The sequence below is a fragment of the Neurospora tetrasperma genome, assembly GCF_000213175.1.
Source record: "Neurospora tetrasperma FGSC 2508 unplaced genomic scaffold NEUTE1scaffold_2, whole genome shotgun sequence".
Taxonomy (NCBI): domain Eukaryota; kingdom Fungi; phylum Ascomycota; class Sordariomycetes; order Sordariales; family Sordariaceae; genus Neurospora; species Neurospora tetrasperma.
This window is the reverse complement of record NW_009799100.1, coordinates 332,675-352,331: the sequence shown is the minus strand read 5'-3', so window position 1 is coordinate 352,331 and position 19,657 is coordinate 332,675. Positions and strand designations below refer to the sequence as shown.

Below are 19,657 nucleotides of genomic sequence, written 5' to 3'. Positions count from 1 at the left end.
CTTCGCTCTCTTCACGGCGACGAACGACGGCGATTATGAGGCTTGGAACCTGGCGAGGAAACAAAGCAGTATTAGTCTGGTGTCAATTGAAGTGTCATGTGGATGAATGTGCTACGTACCCCAGAACCACCATCCGGTGGTTCTTCTCTCGACCGGCGAGTAGCGCGGCCAAAGAAAGACAGAGACTCAGAGGGCCACAATAGCGCGGCCAGAGAAAGACCGAAACTCAGAGGGCCACTTCTCGACGGCGACGATGAGGATTGGAACCTGGCAAGGAAAGCAACCAGTGTTAGTCTGGTGTCGATTGGAGTGTCATGTGGACCTGCATGTGGGATGAATGAATGAATGTAGGTACATACCCCAGAACCACCATCCGGTGGTTCTTCTCTCGACTGGCGCAGTAGCGCGGCCAGAGAAAACTGGCGAGTAGCGCGGCCAGAGAAAGACCGAGACTCAGAGGGCCAAGTCGTGGTTTGTACATTCCGAGGATGTCTCGATCCCCTGCATTAGAGGTAGTGTCAGAAGGCAGTCTGGGACATGCTCCAAATGCATGAAGAAGAAGAAGGAAGACAGAAAATACTTACCCCTTCGAGGAGGGGGAGGAGAGTTCGCCCGGGACATAGGCCCGGCTGCTTCAAAACGGACTCTTGGCCAGCCGGGACGAAAAGCTGAACTGATCGCCGCCGTTGCGTTTCGTTGTGCGGCTGTTTGCTTGCCGTGTACGGCGGAGAGGAAGAGGGCGAGAAGTAGGGGGAGACATGATGGGGCGCCGGAACCGGGAGGAACAGCGGCCAGAGGATGGATGGATGGATGTTGCGCTTGGAGAACTTTGTGATGGCCCAAATACCAAGAGGTAGAGTTGGGTTACGGGGACCAAAACGAGGAGAAGAGGATGACGTGAGTCCAAAGGTGAGTGACTGCTGAAACAAGTCAAGAGTGATGGTGGAAATGAACAAGAAGCATGATGATGTGCTTTGGGGTTGACGCTGCGGTGGTGATCATTTCGGAAAAAATTGATAGAAAGAGTGTGTGTGATGGAGAGAGAGAAGTGAGGGGAAAGAAAACCGATGGAGAGGCGGGGGAGCAGAGAATAAATACCTGGTCGAGCAGCTGGGACAAGGGGAGGCGGGCCAGGCTGGATGATTCCATTCGATGCCCTGGACAAGGTGAGGAAGAGGGCAGAAGGGAAGGTACGCCTTGCCTCCAGACGCAGGAAATTGTCCATTTGTCATACAAACTGTGTGTCCTCTCCTAGAGCCGAGCTGGGGAGGAAGGAGGAGGCCAACGTACATCTCTTGTGTGTGGGTGCTCGAGGCGGCTGTCCATCGTCCGTCAGGCACCAGACCATGAACATCGAGGATCCCTTACCGCTTTCGGCGCTCCTGGAACGTAGCTTCTTGCTCTGCTCTGGACAAACGAACCTCCTGATGACCTCGACGTCATCCTGTCACTTGGTTAGAGGAGGTCTGGAAGCTTCCCCTCTCGCTCCTCTGATCATTTGCTGTGGATGACCAAACTTGGATCGAGATCTCTCCAAAGGATTGGTTGAGTTGAAGACACGCACCTGCCTCCTCGAGTATGATTCCTCTCCCTTCCAGCCCCTACTCCCAGCCCCAGGAGAGATTACTTCCGCGCGAGGCAATTTGCTCCCTCCGATGACGGCCAGGCCCACACCATGCTTGCAATCTTTGACGCCGGTTGCAGAGAGATGACCGTCCGCCTCAGAAGTCGCCGTCCTCGACAACTCTAGCATCATCCGAATCCCCTCCAGTCCTCACATCCGTCCCATCCACTCCAGCTTTGGGCTTCCTCCGTTGTATCTCTACCTCCATGTCTAGCTCCAGTCGGCTGACGAGTGACACTACCTCTACAAATTTCAGTCGTCCCCTTTCAATTCCAGTCCTGGTACCATTGGTGACCGTCGCGAAAACCGGTCAGTAATGACTCTCTTGGCTGTCTGGCTGCCGGACAGGTACGTTGATTTTCTTTACGATGTACCGACTTCCCCTGCTCGTGGCAGTCCTGGATTTCTGCAGTAGGCTAACACCGCAAAGGACGAACAGGCAACCGAAACCAATTAATTCGAGTTTCCTACTCCCGCTGAGGACGGCTCCCATAATCCTGACTGCCCTCAACGATCTTCGCGGCATCTGTAGAGGTACTCGCCTCTATCAGTGTGGTAGTGCTCCTATCGACAAGTACAGCACCGGAAGCCTCGAGAAGAAGAGACACCAAGCTTCATATACCAGAACCTAGAGGTACATCTAGACATAATCTGTTTCCCACCCGCACCTTCGGAGTGTCGACCAAGTCTCCCTGGATGAATCATGCTTCTGTCTGAGCTTCCGTGTACGATATCGACATTCCCTCTGGTCGATGATGGTCTGACTAACGGTTTCATGCTTCTGAGGTACTCGACCAGTCAATACCCGCCTTCCCGTGGGAAGTCAAGTTGGCTTTGAGACTACCACTGAAAACGACCAAGTACCGAATCTGACTACCTACAAATCACGACGTTGGATGGACGACAACACAGAAACTTGAACCTCGTTTTCTTTACGTACAAATACAATAAATTGAATACAATGCCTGCTATATCGGGCAACCTCCGCAATGTCCTCGCCATATTCTCCTGCATACCTAAAGGTTGACGGAACGCCCCTGCTACCTGTAGGCAAATTTAAACTCCGGCTGCCAGTTGATCTTGTGCTAAAGAAGCTGATGACAACTCTAGAAAGTTTGTCTTGTCCCAGACACCAATGGTGCTGTGATATATTGAATGCGAGATCTTGGGCGTGATTAGAGCCTCGGTTGAAGGACACTCCTCCAAAATGATTTGCCCCCTTCGATTAGAATGACAGAGCATCCTCCTCATCGTCTGAGATGTGCCTCCGTTTGGCATTGCGAGCCGTCGGGTTAGAGGTTGGATCAACCGCAGCTCCATCGGCTGCAGCCAGGACGTCATCCTGGGCATCATCTCCATAGACGGTTTCATCCTCCTCCTCGTCCACTTCAAGCTCTGGCTCGGGGAGCTCTGACTCGGGGTTCTCTGCTTGCATCGGCTCGCCGGCGTCTTGCGCTGAACTATGTTGGTGCTGCCCTGCCGCCGCCATGTTTCTCCTCACCTCGCTGGCGAAAGTCAGCTCCACGGCTTTCCTGTCCGCACCGTTCTTGTTGACGCGTTTGGTCTATCATTCATTCCATGTTAGCCACCCAATCCTGTGCTGACAAACGAAACGAATCAAGGAAATTGGCTTACACTAAGTTCGGCCGAAGGTCTACCGGCAAAACGAGTGAGCTTGGAGCTCTCTGTGGTACTCGTTACGGCCGCTTTTGAGGATGCAAATAGGGTTTCGAAGTCGCGGAGACGAGCCCTAAATGTATCATACGGCTTGAATACGAAGTCCATGTTGAAGACACCGGCGTTTGGCATCCCGAGTGCGACAAACCGGAGGGCGCGCTGTAGAGCACACTCAGTGGTCAGTGACAAACTCGATCGTCGGAGTCAAGATAATGGGACAACTCACCAAGGCCTTCCATCCCGTCGACTCCATATTCAAGAGAGACATGTGTCTCTTCTCGACGAGAACATGATTGTCTTGTTCCCCATTCCTTCGTGAGTGCTTGGCTTTGTCGACGATATCTCGCTCGTTAAAGGCATCGATGACGAGATTGAGGACTTCCACCTTTTCTTGCTCCGGAAGTCTCGGCGCATCTGCGAATGACGCCTGTGAGAAGCCATTCTTGGTACGGATTTGGTGACATTTCTGTCTCTTCTCCCACTCTTCGCCGGCGAGGAACTCAGGCTCGTTCTTGAACACCATTGTCTCCAGAAAATGGTCAACAACACCGTGCTTGCTGGTGTCCCAACTAACTCCCTGCTGCTCATGGAGGGCCAACTTTCCGTGGAGGCCGGCGATGATGGGTCGTGTCTGACCCAGATTGGCGTACGTGACCTCCAAAGCGCCAAATCTGTCCATGAAGACTGCCCATCGGAAAGCGTCCAAGGCAAACTGGATATTGTCTTGGACCAGTTGCCTGATGTCCTCTTTACCTACAGCCAATGTCGTGGCCTCGTAGACGGGCCAGATGGGCTGTACGTAGGCGGGAGGAGGCCCAACAGCGCGGTAGGAGGCTTCAATTGAGGGTCGGGAGCGAAAGTTTCCGCGAACATCTGGAATGGAAGCCCATCGGTGGTCTCGGATGAAGTAGTATATATCATCTATGGTGGTGGAATCTTGTTGGCATAAAACTGGCTTACTATCAGAAGGTCTTGAGCATCTTCCTCGCTTGTACGTACCCAGGATGGACCAATACGCCTCATGGCGATTTGTACCGACGACATCGGCCATGACTCTATCCATCTGGACAATGCTTTCCGCCGGCAGCTGAACAAACTGTTGAGCCATGAAATTCTGAGCAGGCTGTTCGTCAATCTGGTTCTGAGCAGGCTGTGAGTTGATCGGGTTTTGAGCAGACTGCTGATCGACTGGGTTCTCCGCAGCCTGTTGAGCCATTGGGCTTTGAATGGACTGATCGCCCATTGGAATCATCCCGAACCCGTCGTTGGGTGGGAGCTCGAGAATGTCGTCGTCCATTAGAAGTGGGTCGAGCCAGTCGTCCAGTTGTAGCGGTGACTGCGATACAAACTGTTGATTCGTCTTTTTGCCTTCATTCTTGGGGGTACCCTGAGCTGACCTTTGTATGACTTTGTTAGCCCCCAATCTTTTTCATCAGTTTTCAAGACTCCAAAGCAGTGAGTCCATCTCGATCTTTGATACAAGTACTGAAGGACAGAAAACCATAACGGGAGAAAACAATGGGATCCAAGAGTGATGAAGAAGTGGCTTCCACTTTCAAGGTAGAATTCAAGACAGTGGGTGTAGAGGATGAACTGCAAAGGGACCAACTTACTGCTGCTTCTGGGACTCCATGTTTCCTATCGAGCTATGGTGCTGAACGAAAAATGGAAGTGATCGTTCAAGATGTCCGCCAGTGAGGTGGGTATGTTTTCACGGTTCCTGAAACCAATTATTGTCTTGATGGCCTTGGGAGTAGAAGAACATTGGCACTTTTTGGTTTGCGCAGTGCTGGGATGATGTCCAAGCAACAACACCGGGCGTGGGCTGTCGATTGGGTTGGTATGGTATGATAAAGGCGAGATTGGGGGTTGGCGCAAACGGCTTCAGCAAAGTGTCTTCTTTAAGAGGCGATGAAGAGAGATGAGGGTTTGCGGGATGATGGTCGTGGTGGTAGGTATGGGTGGGCGGCCGAGAAGAGATCTTGCTGCCGCAGTGATGGTCGTTGTTTCTGTCGAGTCGAGCGATCAGAACATTTTTGTCGGAGAACTGGACAAGAAGTACGAAGAGGAAGCGGACTGGATCAGACGAGGGGCAGACCTTAACCGCCCTTCACCTTGTGGGACAAGCTCGGCTGGCAGAACGCGACAACCTTAGCACATGGGATGAAGCCTTATCGGGATTGAAACCTGAGGTTGCCGCCCTGATAGTGATGCGTACTCCCGTGTAAGCGGCCCGTAGGGTATGTCGACACTGTCAACGGCCTTCCGGTCCCGCTCCGTCGCCGTATCCGCTGTTGACATCGAAGAGACCGCTAAGAACAGCGTGGGTTGGCGTGGTGGCTCAACCATCCCAGCACCGGCATCGTCAGTACCTCTAACATGCTCTAACCTGGATCACGACAGAGGCGGAAAAAGAGCCAAGCAACATGAAAGCCATCCTGCTCCCCGTCATTGGCTTAAAGGGGTAGCTACACGAGAACAAATTCGGGCACGAAGATAGGTAGTGGGAAAGTGTGTGTTGTTGGACTATAGTTGCTATCTAGGTACCTCTAGCACCAGCTACATCTACCTCTACTGAGAATGAGTTTTGTGTCAAGGCCCGAATCTATAGCGCCCAGTGACGAACAGATACAATATGACATCCCCGAATTCGAATACAAGAGAATTCGTACAGGAAAACAGAAATAAACACAGAAGATGACGAGAGGGAGATAGCTTTGGTCCCAATCGGGGAACACTTTCCTTGGTGGCCACCTCCGCCTTGGTACCTAGCCACCTCCGCCCTGGTAGCCACCGTCGCCCTGGTAGCCACCGTCGCCCTGGTAGCCACCGCCGCCCTGGTAGCCACCGCCGCCCTGGTAGCCACCGCAAGTCTTCCCCTGAACGGAGTTGCTGGTAATGAGGCCGCTGATTCGGAGAATCTCCTGATTCCACGAACACATGTTCATCTGGAGCTGAATAGCTCGGCTCCTCTGGAGAAGCTCGGTGGTCTGGTATTTGAAATGCTTTTCGTCCCGGGCGCCGTTGGTCATATCGAGACCGGCGATTGAGACTTGCTTCCAGTGGTGGACGGCAGTTGTCGGTGGTCTCTTGGGCCATCTCGCGCGGCCGCGGCGGCGAAGCGACCGACATCTTGAGCGCTTGCCAACAACCGAGGGAAGGGGATGATGTTTAACTGTCGTCCGACGAAACAAGGGTTGGCTACTATTCGAGGGGAATTGTCGGTAGTCTCTTGGGCCATCTCACGCCGCGGCGGCGGCGAAGCGACCGACATCTTTGGCGCTTGCCAACTCCTGAGAAGAGAGGATGATAGCAAGTGTCGTTTGATGATACAAAAAGGCAAGAGTCGGCTCCAATTCGAGGGGAGTCGTCGATGGTCTCTTGGGCCATCTCACGCCGCCGCCGCGGAGAAGCGACCGACATCTTTAAGCGCTTGCCGCGAAGTCGCACAAAGCCAATGTACAGCTCCCATTATTTGGAGCGCTGATAGGTGTCTGTGCAAAATGTCCCAACAGCTGTGTTGGACTTCTGGTGGTCAACACCTTGGTTGGCACCAGGGCAAAGTGGTCTGGACAAAGAGATGGGTGTACAATAGGAGACAGTTGAGAACTGGGAGACACTGGCGACGCCGGTGTCCCAACATGAAATGAACAAAGCGAGAAGCATCCGCTCGGATGACAAAGGCTCGGACGAGGGCTCTTCCAGGAAGGACTTCCTCGACGTGGACGACCAAGATCCTCCTGGCCAATACCTTGAACGGCTTCTGAGTCTCTCACGGCTCGTCACGACGCTGATAGAGTCCGAATTGATCGTAGACATCCGAAAACGTCGTCCATGGCCCGCTTCCACTTGCCGAAGACGGACTGAAGTCTTGGTGTTGCGAGTGGCACTTGTTTTCTCGTTCGTCTTCTTCGCTATAAACTGTGTTAGTCTGGTCTCTCATGTTGCGAAGGGAACCGCAAGGTCGTGGCAAGGAGAGGAAAGAAAGTAGGTACGTGGAACGGACGGATTGCGGGAAAAGATGGGGGCACGCTTACCGACATGAACACCGTCCCTGACTGGAGTCAAACGCCCGTATTGCCGAAACCGCTCAGATTCCATCCCGGATACTTGGACGCTGGTATGTCCCCGCCAAAGCTCTCTGGTTGTGGGGGAATGCCAGGGAGACCACGAAAATCTGTCTCGGACGTGGATAGAAGAGCAGAACATATTGACTGGATACCTCTACCTCTCGGCGTCGTTAGGTCGCACGTCCGTATTGCCGAAACCGCTCAGATTCCATCCCGGATACTTGGACGCCGACGCGTTTGCGTTGGGAGCTTCGGGTTGTGGGGGAATGCTAGGGAGACGACGAAAAAGGTGTCTCAGGCATGGATAGAAGAGCGGAACATATTGGCTGGATGGAAAAGGTAAGATCCACGAAGTGGTGATAGAATGGAGGGAATGATGCCTCACTCATACTGGGTTGTTGGGAGGCATGGTGATATGATGTTGGTGCGAGGGAGATTACTGACAAGTAGAGGTAGGGAAAGGAAGCGCGAGACCGTAGTAGATTGGAAGAAAGAGGAGCAAGAAGAAAATGAGTGAGAGAGGGGTAAAAGCGTTGCCTTAGGCTCCAGTGGCGCTGCGGGAGGGGTAAGGCTTGCGAATCGGAAGGAGGTGTAAGGTGTGGATGGAGTGGGGGACGCGTGACTGAAAGCAAACAGCGTCTAGACCGACCGCTGTCATTGGCCATTATCGAGTTGCTCTACAGCCACTTGCGATCTCCGTTATGATGAGGGGCAGGTCACTCTTGGAGGTGTTTCTGCTCCCCACTCCCGTTGACAGCGGGATGATATATGAACTTCCATTCAGCCACGCCATAAGGTAGGGGGTCCAGCCTGGGGGGAGAAGAGAACTTATACCTGTCAAGTATCACTAGTAGACTCATGCTAATCACTCAACAAACTAATGGACTCACGGATAAGAGCACGAAGCAGGGATGATAACGCGGATAACACAATTGGAGTCACTGATCAAGTGACTGTGGCATGAAGAACGTGAACCATTGGGTCTCTATGACTGGAATCTACCTCTATGGAACAGTCATGACTCAGGTCTGAAACTGTGATTATGGAGAGGACAAAGTAGAGGTGTATTTGCTACGACCGAAGACGAAGGCCTTGCTTCGACAGAAGGGAAGCAGTAGCGTGAAATAGAGAAACCACATGACAGCTATCATCGTGAATTCATCACCAAAGTCCGGTAGAGACAACTTCTCTCCTTCAACCCAACCGTCATCCTTTCCAACTCCCTTGTCCAGTCCCTTGAGTACCGTATTAATCTGCTATTCCGGTTCGTAGGCTCGCAGAACCTCGACTGATTTTGTCGTCGACACCTGTCTCAAACTTCAAATCGGGAACCTGAAAGGGACGGACAATCCTGTTCAGCACGTCGACAACACCTGTTATGTCCTGTCAGGTCAGGTCAGGCACCTCAAGGGTCCCGACGCTGCGACCTAGAAGCAGCAGATCTGTCGTCCCGAGGTGGAAAAGGCTGTCCTCCCAACAGAACATTGTCCCTGAACCATATCAATTCCTCCTCACTTGGGTTCCGATTTACTCCATGCTCTTGAGTGGCATTTTCCTCGACATTGGAGACTGAGGGGGCAGGTGTCTCCGTAGCTGGCTCCACATTGAATTGCTCTTCCTGTGGCAATGCTAGCATGGCTGGATCCATGTAGAGGGAGTCAAGTTGTCCTTGCTGCGCAAAATCCGCCTGTTGTAAGATGGTTGGCTGTTCGAAATCTTGTTGCTGTGAAATGTCGGTCTGATGCGTTATTGACCCTTGTTGCAAGCGTGCCTTCTTGGAAGCACGCGATGTGACGAACCGTTACAAGCACAAGAGTATATCGCTGGGATAGAACAATAGAACAACGGTAGTAGTAGCCGAAAGGTACTAATCGATTGTAGAAGCTATTACTTGTTAAAGAGCCGTAATAACGAAGGCCGGGAGGCCTTCTTATATATTGGCTCTCAGCCGGTCCCGTAGTCCCGTTATCTCGGGTCCCCGGGTCCCTTTTAATTAGTCAATTTATTTAAATTTATTAGTTAGATTGTAATATAATGCTCCTCTTCTATAGTTTTATTTTTAACGCTATAATATAATTTAATAATATATACTACTTATTTATATTCAACGCGTAAGTACTAACAAATTATATTAGTAGTTACTTTAATATTTATTATATCCTTCGTCTCCCTTCTTCCCTAGTTCATCCTTCTTATTATTTATATTACCCTAAATTTATAAGTAAATTTCTTTTCCTTTTATTATTATTATTTATTATATTTATATTGCGTATTATTTCGAATTATTCTACTTAGAAAAGGGTATTTACTAATATATTAATTCGCTATATTAAATAGCTCGGTAGAGTTTCTATAATATTGTACTCTAATTATTATTAATATAATTAATCTTATATTATAAACCGTTCGAAATCTTTATTATATAGTAAGTATATTTATTATAAGGTATTATATAACGTATTAGTTAATCCGGATTTATAATATAAGTATTGCTTTTAATTATTATAGGGTAACGGCTAATATATTAGTAATAAATAAGGAAATAGAGGAAGCGAAGAGGTTAGAGGACGAAGAGGAGTAGTTAATATAGGAAATTATAATCCTTTAGAATCGTTTGCTTTAGATTCGGGAATAAAAGTGCTATTCGTTTCGTCGTTAAAAGGAATATTTTAATTGTAGGATAGCGGATTTAGAGGAGGAGATATTTAGGGGTACTTCTATTAAATTTTTTTCTATTATTAGGCCTATTAAAGAGTTTAATTAATTAAGGGAGTTAAATATAATAAGTCCGGGGTCTTTAGAGCGTTTAGTGGCTTCGGCTAATTAGGGAATTATTAGTAGAAATTTATAATTTTATCCTTAAAGTTAATAAAATTTCGGTCGGTTCTTATATATTATTTTCGTAGTTATAGTTTTACTATTTAATTAAGTATTTTAATTTACCTTTGTTATTAATCTTTAAGTCTAATATAATTTTAATAATAAATTCGTTACTATTATTCTATATTTGTACGTTCCTATCGATTCTTATATTTTTAAGTATTAATTCTAATAGTAAAATATAAAATATAAGTTATTATTATATTCCTTTAGGGAATTTGAATTTATAATTATTAGTATTATCTTTTTTTAAGATTTTAAATAGTCCTAGCTTTTTATAGTCGAACTTATTATTTAGCCGTTTAATTTTAATATTTTAGTAAAAAAGGTAGACCTTATCTCCCTTTTTAAAGGTCGGTACCAATAACTTTATATAATTATAGTACCGGCTTATATAGTCCCTAATAAAGGTTAATTTATTTTTAAAAATCTAATATATTTCGGTTAAACGTTCGGTTCGAATATAAATTCGAAGTACTATTAATTCTAAATCCTACCCTCGTTTAAAATTTATTTCGTAATTATAATTCGTAAAGAAGGGTATAACCTTTATTATCTTCGTTTTTAAATTATTATAAAATATTTATACCGTAGGTAGTAGTTCGGCTTAATTATCCTACTTATAATTAACGTATATTCTAAAATATATTTCTAAAATTTAATTTATCTATTCTATTTATTTATCTATCCTCGTATAATATATAATAAATATTTTATATTTAACCCCTAACTTATTTATAAATACTTATTAGTATTTTAATAAAAAGAATTTATTTTTATTAGTAATTAATTCCTTTAACTATCTATAATTAGAAATAATATACTTTATAAATATATAACCCAATTATTCTATATCCGTATCTTCCCGAAATAATAGGAAGTATAAGAATTTTATAAACCGATTAATAATAATTAAAATACTATTATATTCAATTCTAATAATTAAATTACGTAATAAGGGTAATTTCGTAATAAAGTCTATAATTACTAATTACTATAGTACTTCCAATACTAGGAGTAGTTCGAATAATTTATATAATTTATATCGATTGGCCTTAGTTTTATAATAGACTTTATATTCCTATAGTACTTCTATAATAATATCCTTTATTGTAAAGAATCTAAATAATTACTATATTTTAACGAGGGTACGAATAATACTTACGTATCCTCCCTCTTCGGGTAATTTATAAATGTTATATACTAATTCTTTTTATAGCGAAGGAAGTACCTAAAGTTTACCTTTATACAATTAGGGTATTATAAATATAATTAAATATATTTTAATTTCTTTATTATTAATTTCGTATTATACTTTAATAATTTATTGAATCTAATTATCTAAGTCTACTTTAGCTATATTATAAATATTAATTTTATTATCTATAGCTTATTCTTATAAGGGTTAGTATTAGAATAACCTATCTAAATTAATTTAAAATAAAGTAAAGGAGGTAATAAGTCCTATTTTTATTTTAAACTCTTCCCTTCTATTTAATACGTTAGCCCTTACGTTTTTAAACCCTTTATAGTAATAGATATTGAAATTGAATTATAATAGGAATTTAAATTAATAAATCTATTGCTAATTTAATTCCTTTATAGTTGTAAAATATATTAAGTTCTTATAGTCCAAGTAGACCTTAATTTCATATTTCGTACTATTAAATTATAAATATAAATTCTTTATTATAGATTAGGTAATTAAATTTAGGCCCTCTAAACACTTTAGAGTAAAATATAATAGGGTATAGTCTTCTTTAATCGTTATATTACCTAAATTATCCTCTTATAATTTAGTCGGATGCGTCGGTTTTAATTTCGAATTTTTTATCCGGATCCGGGAGTATAAGGATAGGGTTATTTAGAATTATTCGCTTTAGGATTTTAAATACCTTATTATACTTTTAGGATTATATAAATTCAATATCCTTTTTAATTAAGTCGTTGAGCGGTTTAGCTATACTTCCGAATCCTTTAATAAAGCGTTTATAAAAATTAACGAAGTTTAAGAATCCTTAAACCCCGGTTATTGAAGTAGGTATTAATTATTCGGCAATATCCTTAACCTTTATAGAGTCTATACGAATTTAGCTGGGTAAAATATAATATTTTAGGAAATTAATTTATTAGACGTAAAATTTACTTTTCTTAGGGTTGATTGATAATTTAGTTTTTTCTAAAGCGGTAAGGACTTTATATATATATTTCTAATATTATTCTTCGTTTTTAGAAAATACAATAATATTATTAATATATACTATTATAAATTTATTTATAAATTATTAAAATATAGTATTAATTTATAATTAGAAGGAGGTAGGTATATTTATTAACCTTTAGGGTATAATACAATATTTATAATATTTTAAGGGTATTTTAAATATAGTTTTCTATTCTTTTCCTTTCTTTATACGGATTTAGGAGAAGGTTAATATTAGGTCAAACTTTAAAAAAATAATAGCCTTTCCTAACCGGTCTCGCATCTTTAAATTAACGGCAATAAGTATCGATTTTTAATAGTATTATTATTAAAATACTAATAGTTAATAACGAAACGCAGCTTTCTATTTTTCTTTAATATAAAGAATATAAGGGAATTATAAGGAAATTAGAATTTTCGGATATATCCTAATTTTAACCTTTCGTTAATATACTCCTTAAACGCCTTTATTTATATAGCGTTTAATTAGTAAATTTTTTAATATTTAGGTTTAGCGCCTTCCTTTAAGCGTATTTCGTAGTCCTATAGACTATATACTAGTAAAGAATATTCTAATAAGCTCCGAAAGATTTTATACTTTCAATATTATATAAGGACGTCTTTAAGCTTATTATTTTTACTAAGGGGTAGTTCAGGAGGTAGTACCTCCTCCTTAACGTTATTTATAAATATAATTATTTTTAATAATTTTAGTAGTAGTATAGTCTCGTATAATAAAGGATATTAACCCTTTCTATTAATAATTAAAATTTTTTAGTCTAGAGCTTTAGGGATTTATTACTTCCTAATACAATTGCTACTTTAATTAATATTTAGATTATATTTCTTTAATTATAATCTTCCTAATATAGTATTATATTTCCTAATTAGTATAATATTAAAAATAATTTCTTATTCGTTGCTATTAATTATAATCCTAAATAGTACTATCTCTCGTAGTACTTATCCCTACTTATAATTAAAACTTTTCCCCCATAAATATATATATTCAATAGGGTTTCTTTTTATAAACCTAAGGGATTTTCCAATTATTTGTAATTGTTAATATAATAAAATTAATTAATAATTTTAAATTGATTATTATTATCGCCGTTCCTTTAAATAGTTATATCCAATCTATTTAAATTTAGTAAATCGAATTATTATTTCGATTTACTTCGAGGATTTATAGTAGGCTAGTTACTTATAATCTTCTTACGAAGAGCTATTATTATTTCCCTATCTTCTACATCCTCTACGAATATAGTATTTCTTCGAAGGCTTAGAATTAATAACTATTTTATTAATATTAGAAAATACTATTATAGTTTCCTCCTTTCTATAGGCTAAAGTATATAAATAATAATACCCTTTCTCCTTTAAAGCCTATTTAAAATACTATTATCGGGCTTTATCGGTTATATAGACGGTACAATTAATTTAATAATAGTTCTAATATTGGGTATATAAGGATTCTATATATTTCTAAGGGTATTCTTCCTTTAATATAAATTTTATAAAGCGTCCGCCCTTCTTCCGGTCCTAAGTACGAATATCCTATAAACTTATAGAGTTTTTATAATATATTCCTCTAATAAAAATAGGAATATTATTTTCCTAAACGCGCTAAGGAAAATAATTGTATTTTATTTTATATAATAGGTACTATAAATATATATTGTATAAGTATTAAATCCAAGCGATTTTCCTATAAGTAGGGTAATTAGGGTAGATTTATAGATAATCCCCGGCTTACGATTCCTAAAATTGATTATAAATAGTATAAATATTAATATTAAAAGTAATAACCCTAATTAATTAAAGAATTTAGTGCGGGGGGTAAATTTCAACGAATTTGTCTTCCCTTAATAATTTTATATAGTATTCGGTTTAAAATTGTCGGTTATATTTTTTTATCTAAACTGAATTTACAAATCTATTTGGAATCCCTTATAATTTTCTTTTTGAACTTTTAGAGGGAAATTTGGATAAATATAATAAATTCTTTTAATTACTTATTAGATTTATAGAAGGAGTTTTCGTACAATACCCTATCCTAGTAATAAATATTATAATATTATTAATTATAAGTAATTTACTATATTTCGAATTCTTTTATCCTAATTGTTTTAATATTATTAAAGCGCTTTAAATCGTTAACTTTTTATTAAAATTCCTCGTTATAATTTATTTACTTAATAATATCTATATTTAAATCGGATTTTATAGCGTTAAATAAATTGGTATAAATAATAAGTTTAATACGTTTAATAGTTCCGAATAGTTATTCTTCTTTAATAGTAGGGGCGAATAGGGTATATATTTATTTATTAAGAATAAATAGGGTATAGCCCCGAAATTGAATATTAATATTGGAAATAAATAGTATAATTCCTCTATAATTATTCTCCTTTTCGTTTTCAAGGTCTTATTATTCTTATTTAAACCGTTCGTATTAATTATATTCTTTAAGAATTATATAATTATTAGTAGATCTATTATTATAATCTATTATATAAATAGTATAAAGGGGCTTATTATTAGTAATAATAGTAAAGGTAGCAGCGAAATTATAATTAATCTTAATATTATTAATATTTTTACCTTTACTTTTTCCAACCGAATTAATAGAGTAAATAAGAATAAATTTCTACCCGTTTAAATAGTTATTACTTTATTTAATACTATTACTATAGTAATTGCGAATAAAATATCCTAATTTATTATATTTAAAGTACTTTTTATCCTTACTAGGCCCTCTAGCGGGCTTATAATTATAATTATTAATTATATTTATATTTATAGGGCTAATATATATATTATATATGGTATTATAACTACAGTTATTATAATTATTACTATTATATTAATATTTATATCTAATATTAGTACGGGGGCAGCTATTGCCCGACCCTTTTTCGTATTTATATTTAAAGAGGCGGTTATTAATAATAATAGTTTTATTTATATATTTATCGAAATTTCTAATTTTATAATCGACTTTAATAAATTCGTCTTTAATATCGCTCTTTAAACCTTGATAAAATTAATATTTAAAGCCTTTATTATTCCAATCAATACGGAATATAAATTATTTAAATTCGGCTATATAGGAGGCGGCCGATTTAATTTAATAGAATTTATTGAATTTAATTTTAATTTAACGGACTTTATTAGTAAGTCCGAAGATTTAATTAATAGTACCCTTAAAATAATTAAAATTATTAAAGATTTAAATAATTTTAAAATATATATCAGGCTATCTATATCTAAAATAATTAATTTAAATAAGTTAAAACTACTCGGAAGCTTTATTAGTTAGGAAGGAGGCGGTATATAAAATTATTTAAATAGAATTTTAAATATTAAAGAATTTTAAATTAGTGCGAATTTAAATAAAGAATCCTTAAAAATCCTCCTTCTTAGTACTATCGAATTTAGGAAGCGGATTAAATTTAATTTTAGGAAGTAGGGAATTATTATAAATAGTATAATTAAATAAAACTCTTACACTTAATCTATTAATATTTCTATAAAGTTTAATTATATTAATATTTTCGGTAACGGTGGGGATAAAGTTAGTAGGGATTAATTTCTTATTTTAAATATTAAAGTATTAGGCGCCTTTTTATTAGGTATAAAGCTCAATAATTATAATCTTACAATTATTATTATTTTTAATTCCGGTTATAGAGTTTATTCCGGGGCTAGGGTTTCCGGCTGCGGTACCCGGGAGTCCAATTCCAGCGGGTCCTCCGGTAGTAGGGTTACTAATCGAATTTCTAAATATTATAAAGGTTAGAGCGGGGTTGAGGAAATTTAATAATTTAAGGAAACTTAATAATTTAAAGAAACTTTTAGGTATAATAGTAAATCCTAGAATATTAATATATAAATTAATAAGTAAGCAACGTATAACGAACCGTTATAAGTATAAGAATATATTATTAGGATAGAATAATAGAATAATAGTAATAGTAGCCGAAAGGTACTAATCGATTACAAAAGCTATTATTTATTGAAGAGTTGTAATAACGAAGGCCGGGAGGCCTTCTTATATACTAGCTCTCAGCCGGTCCCGTAGTCCCGTTATCCCGGGACTTCGGGTCCGATCCGTGGTCCCGTTATTTTGGGTCCCCGGGTCCCTTCTGATTGGTCAATCTATCTAAGCTTGTTGGTTGGATCGTAACACGCGACTGATGCTGAACATTATTATCGTCATCGTTGCTGCTGTCGTCGTCATTTCTCGGCCGCTTCTTTCCCTGACAGGCATCGGCATTACCCTCGGCATTGGTGCCAGATTGGTCGTCAGGGATCAGGTCCACCCCTTCAGGAACGTTCTGGTGAGCTTCCTAAGCTTCCTCCGTAGGCGTTTCCTCGGGCTTATCCTTCTGGGTGGCAGCCAATTTTCCTCGCTCGGCAGTTCCAATCTTGATCAGTTCGCGCCTGTTGTCGTTCGTAGATTTATTGGAGATCTTCGTCTGTAGAAGTCATGAGTTCGTTAGTGACTTGCTCTTCCATGTATGTAAGACTGGAAAGTAGGTGCTTACCTGAAGTTCCGCCTTGGGGTTACACGCGAAGCGAGCGAGGTGTGGCAATGAATATGTGTTCATCACCGACGCTTTGGAGACCTGTAGCCATACATGTGTGTGGTTAGCAGAATAGCGTCACCAATAGGAACAGAGAGACTTGGTACTCACGTGAAATAGCTTCGTTAGGATGTCGCTTCGCTCTTTATGAGTTTGGTACGCTTCGATATCCAAACGGGTGGTCGCGGATGATCCTCTGGATAGACCGAGGTGCCCGTCTCTCAAGGCCAGCGATGCCTCCCAACCGAACAAGGCCACGTCAAGAGCAGACAACTCTCGCTTCCGCTGGACAATGTAGTTGAGCTTCTTCTTGTTCTCCTTCCCGTGGTATTCGAGGTCGACCATCTCCACTTCGTTCATGGCAGCCAAACTCAAGTTGTTGGCGAGCTTCTTCTGATCCCTCTGAGTCTGAGGGATGTCATCCGTACCATTGTCCTGGCCCAGCTTTGCATGTGCTTTTCGCACCTCCTGACGGTGACACCACTCCTTAGCGGCCAGGTAGTCAACTTCATTGTCAAGTGGTATGGAAGCGCCCGGCTGCTTCAGTGCTGGATGGCTCTTCAGGTCAACAAGAACCTGCAAGTTGTTGATGCAGGGCCGGGTTTGGCCAAGAGAGGCGATGCCTTGGTCAAGGGCGTTGGACTTGGCGAGTGTGACGCTCCAACTGTAGGCAACACGAGTGAATTGCTAATTATTTTGGATTGCTTGTCGAACCTCGTTGCTGATGGCCGTGGCCAGAAACATGTTCATGGCGGGGAACCTGATCGGTTGGGGGGACGGACCCAGCCTCGCGTAGTAGATGCAGCGACGGAGGATGAAATAGAAGATCGTATCTGGTTGTTGTGATCAGAGTCAATGTGTGTCCAAGCCTCTTGTAGTTCTCTCGTCACTTACCCAGGATTGACCAGTAGACTTTCCTCTGGTCCTCGTTCGCAGCGTACATGATGTCTTCGAGATTTTTGGCGACCATCGTTGGTGGCAGGATGACAGACTGTGAAGATGACATCGTGCTAATTTGCTTATGTGGATGAAGAGAATGGATGATGTGATGAGTCCTCGAAAAGGGGGGGAACGCTTGGTTTGACTGCAATAGTTCTGATGGTAAGTATGTGAAAGCGCAAATGAAGATCCGGTAGAAATAGTAAGAGACGCTGGCTATATAGAAAGTGTATACAAATGAAGCGCAGGACTCACTAGAGGGTTCCTATTAGAAAGTGTCTCGAGGATTTTGCGACCTCAGTGCGCAGAGTCGTGATGCGGTGCTTGGACTTGGCGATAATGCGAGAAGCCGACTCTCTTGGAAGCCGAACAGTGGGACTGCTGAGAAGAATGTTGTCGGCCCCAAGTCTGCTTCTTGGTGATGTCGCTGACTTGTTGAGTCTGGCGCGATGAGCAGTGAGGAATGCTGGCGCGATCTTGTGCTGTCGGAAAGATGGACGATTCTCGACGTCTGCTATCCGGCTGAAGACAAAAGAGAGGTCGCCACGGGGGACGCAGAATGTCGAGGGAGATTAAGAGGCGCAATGCTGGACTGTTGCCTTGGTGGCGGGAAAGTGAAGTTGGCGAAGCAGATTGCTGATTTTGCAGGAAGAAGTCGGAGGACGATGCACACTCTGGAAAGCGGTTTCTTGTAAACTTATAAGGTAAGTGCGCTGTCGCATCTTAACAAGGTTGGGAGTTGCGAAGACGACAGGCAAGAGCAACTTCATTGCATGTGGACACTTCATATGAACCCTGAACAGAGCCTTCCAAACTGAGAAACTGCAGGCCTGTTCAGAAATGACTCTATTGTCCATGTTCTTAACCCTTACCCAGTACCCCTACAATAGATTCCACACGATCCATAACCAAATGCATCAAAGATCAGTCAGTGTCCTTCGAACCTTAAGGGCATGTAGTTGACTTGGGACCCACGTGTCTCATCACGTGAAGCAGTCATCTGTGTCGCCTTTGATACATCACCACCAACGAACCAAACCACGTCTTCCTACCTCACTTCTGCCCAAACGAGTCTGCTTTTTGCTCTGTATCCACTTGAATAACCTCGAAGAAACTAACTATGTAGTTCATTTGGCCTAAATCGAGGAAAAGTTGACATTCAACGGTCTTGGCGCCCTGGGCACTAACAGTTTCTGCGGGAAGCCGCTGCAAATACTGTTAGTGAAAGGGCCAGAAATCAGCAGCAACCATTGCTGTCTACTTTGTCAGCGTTCCGCGCTTTGAGTCGTTCTTGAAACACATGTATCTACAAGACAGGGCACCTCCAATCCAGACTCAAAACTTGACTCATGTCGAAAAGGACAACGACGGAAACATAGGTATCAAGGTCGTTCTCGGTCGCCGATGCTCGACAACATTCGAGCAGGTTAGTGGTCCGTGCACCCCAACACACTTGACGAATCGAACAATGGACAAAAGCCAGAACAACACCTTTGTTAAATACTTCGTCCCGTCAATCGACTCTTTGTTCTTTTTCGACGAATGACGACGATCTAAGGCGCTCTTCGACTGACTCAGTCCCTCTACAGAAGTTTGTAGCGAACCGCAGATGTGGTACCAAACAGTCAGTTGCATACACCGGACATGTCGTTTGGACACCGAATGTTTACTTCCA

The 19,657-nt window shown here is 41.4% G+C and overlaps 4 protein-coding genes across 4 annotated transcripts; all 4 read right to left on the bottom strand.

Annotated features, from left to right (window-relative positions):
* Positions 1 to 186: 186 nt before the first annotated feature.
* On the bottom strand, positions 187 to 760 carry NEUTE1DRAFT_135730 (uncharacterized protein; the record flags this gene model as incomplete). The annotated part of the gene is made up of 3 exons (XM_009850666.1): positions 187 to 267; positions 356 to 501; positions 646 to 760. 3 exons carry the CDS (start codon positions 758 to 760, stop codon positions 187 to 189), a joined length of 342 nt encoding a protein of 113 aa, XP_009848968.1.
* A 2,089-nt stretch (positions 761 to 2,849) lies between these two features.
* Positions 2,850 to 4,934, bottom strand: NEUTE1DRAFT_135729 (uncharacterized protein; the record flags this gene model as incomplete). Its single annotated transcript, XM_009850665.1, has 5 exons — positions 2,850 to 3,188; positions 3,260 to 3,460; positions 3,528 to 4,222; positions 4,301 to 4,698; positions 4,915 to 4,934. 5 exons carry the CDS (start codon positions 4,932 to 4,934, stop codon positions 2,850 to 2,852), a joined length of 1,653 nt encoding a protein of 550 aa, XP_009848967.1.
* A 1,135-nt stretch (positions 4,935 to 6,069) lies between these two features.
* NEUTE1DRAFT_108229 (uncharacterized protein) lies at positions 6,070 to 6,575 on the bottom strand (the record flags this gene model as incomplete). Its single annotated transcript, XM_009850664.1, has 2 exons — positions 6,070 to 6,476; positions 6,548 to 6,575. 2 exons carry the CDS (start codon positions 6,573 to 6,575, stop codon positions 6,070 to 6,072), a joined length of 435 nt encoding a protein of 144 aa, XP_009848966.1.
* A 2,201-nt stretch (positions 6,576 to 8,776) lies between these two features.
* NEUTE1DRAFT_98867 (uncharacterized protein) lies at positions 8,777 to 17,793 on the bottom strand (the record flags this gene model as incomplete). The annotated part of the gene is made up of 5 exons (XM_009850663.1): positions 8,777 to 9,145; positions 16,645 to 16,794; positions 17,005 to 17,085; positions 17,155 to 17,707; positions 17,786 to 17,793. The coding sequence occupies 5 exons, from the start codon at positions 17,791 to 17,793 to the stop codon at positions 8,777 to 8,779; spliced, it is 1,161 nt and encodes a 386-aa protein (XP_009848965.1).
* Positions 17,794 to 19,657: the final 1,864 nt, after the last annotated feature.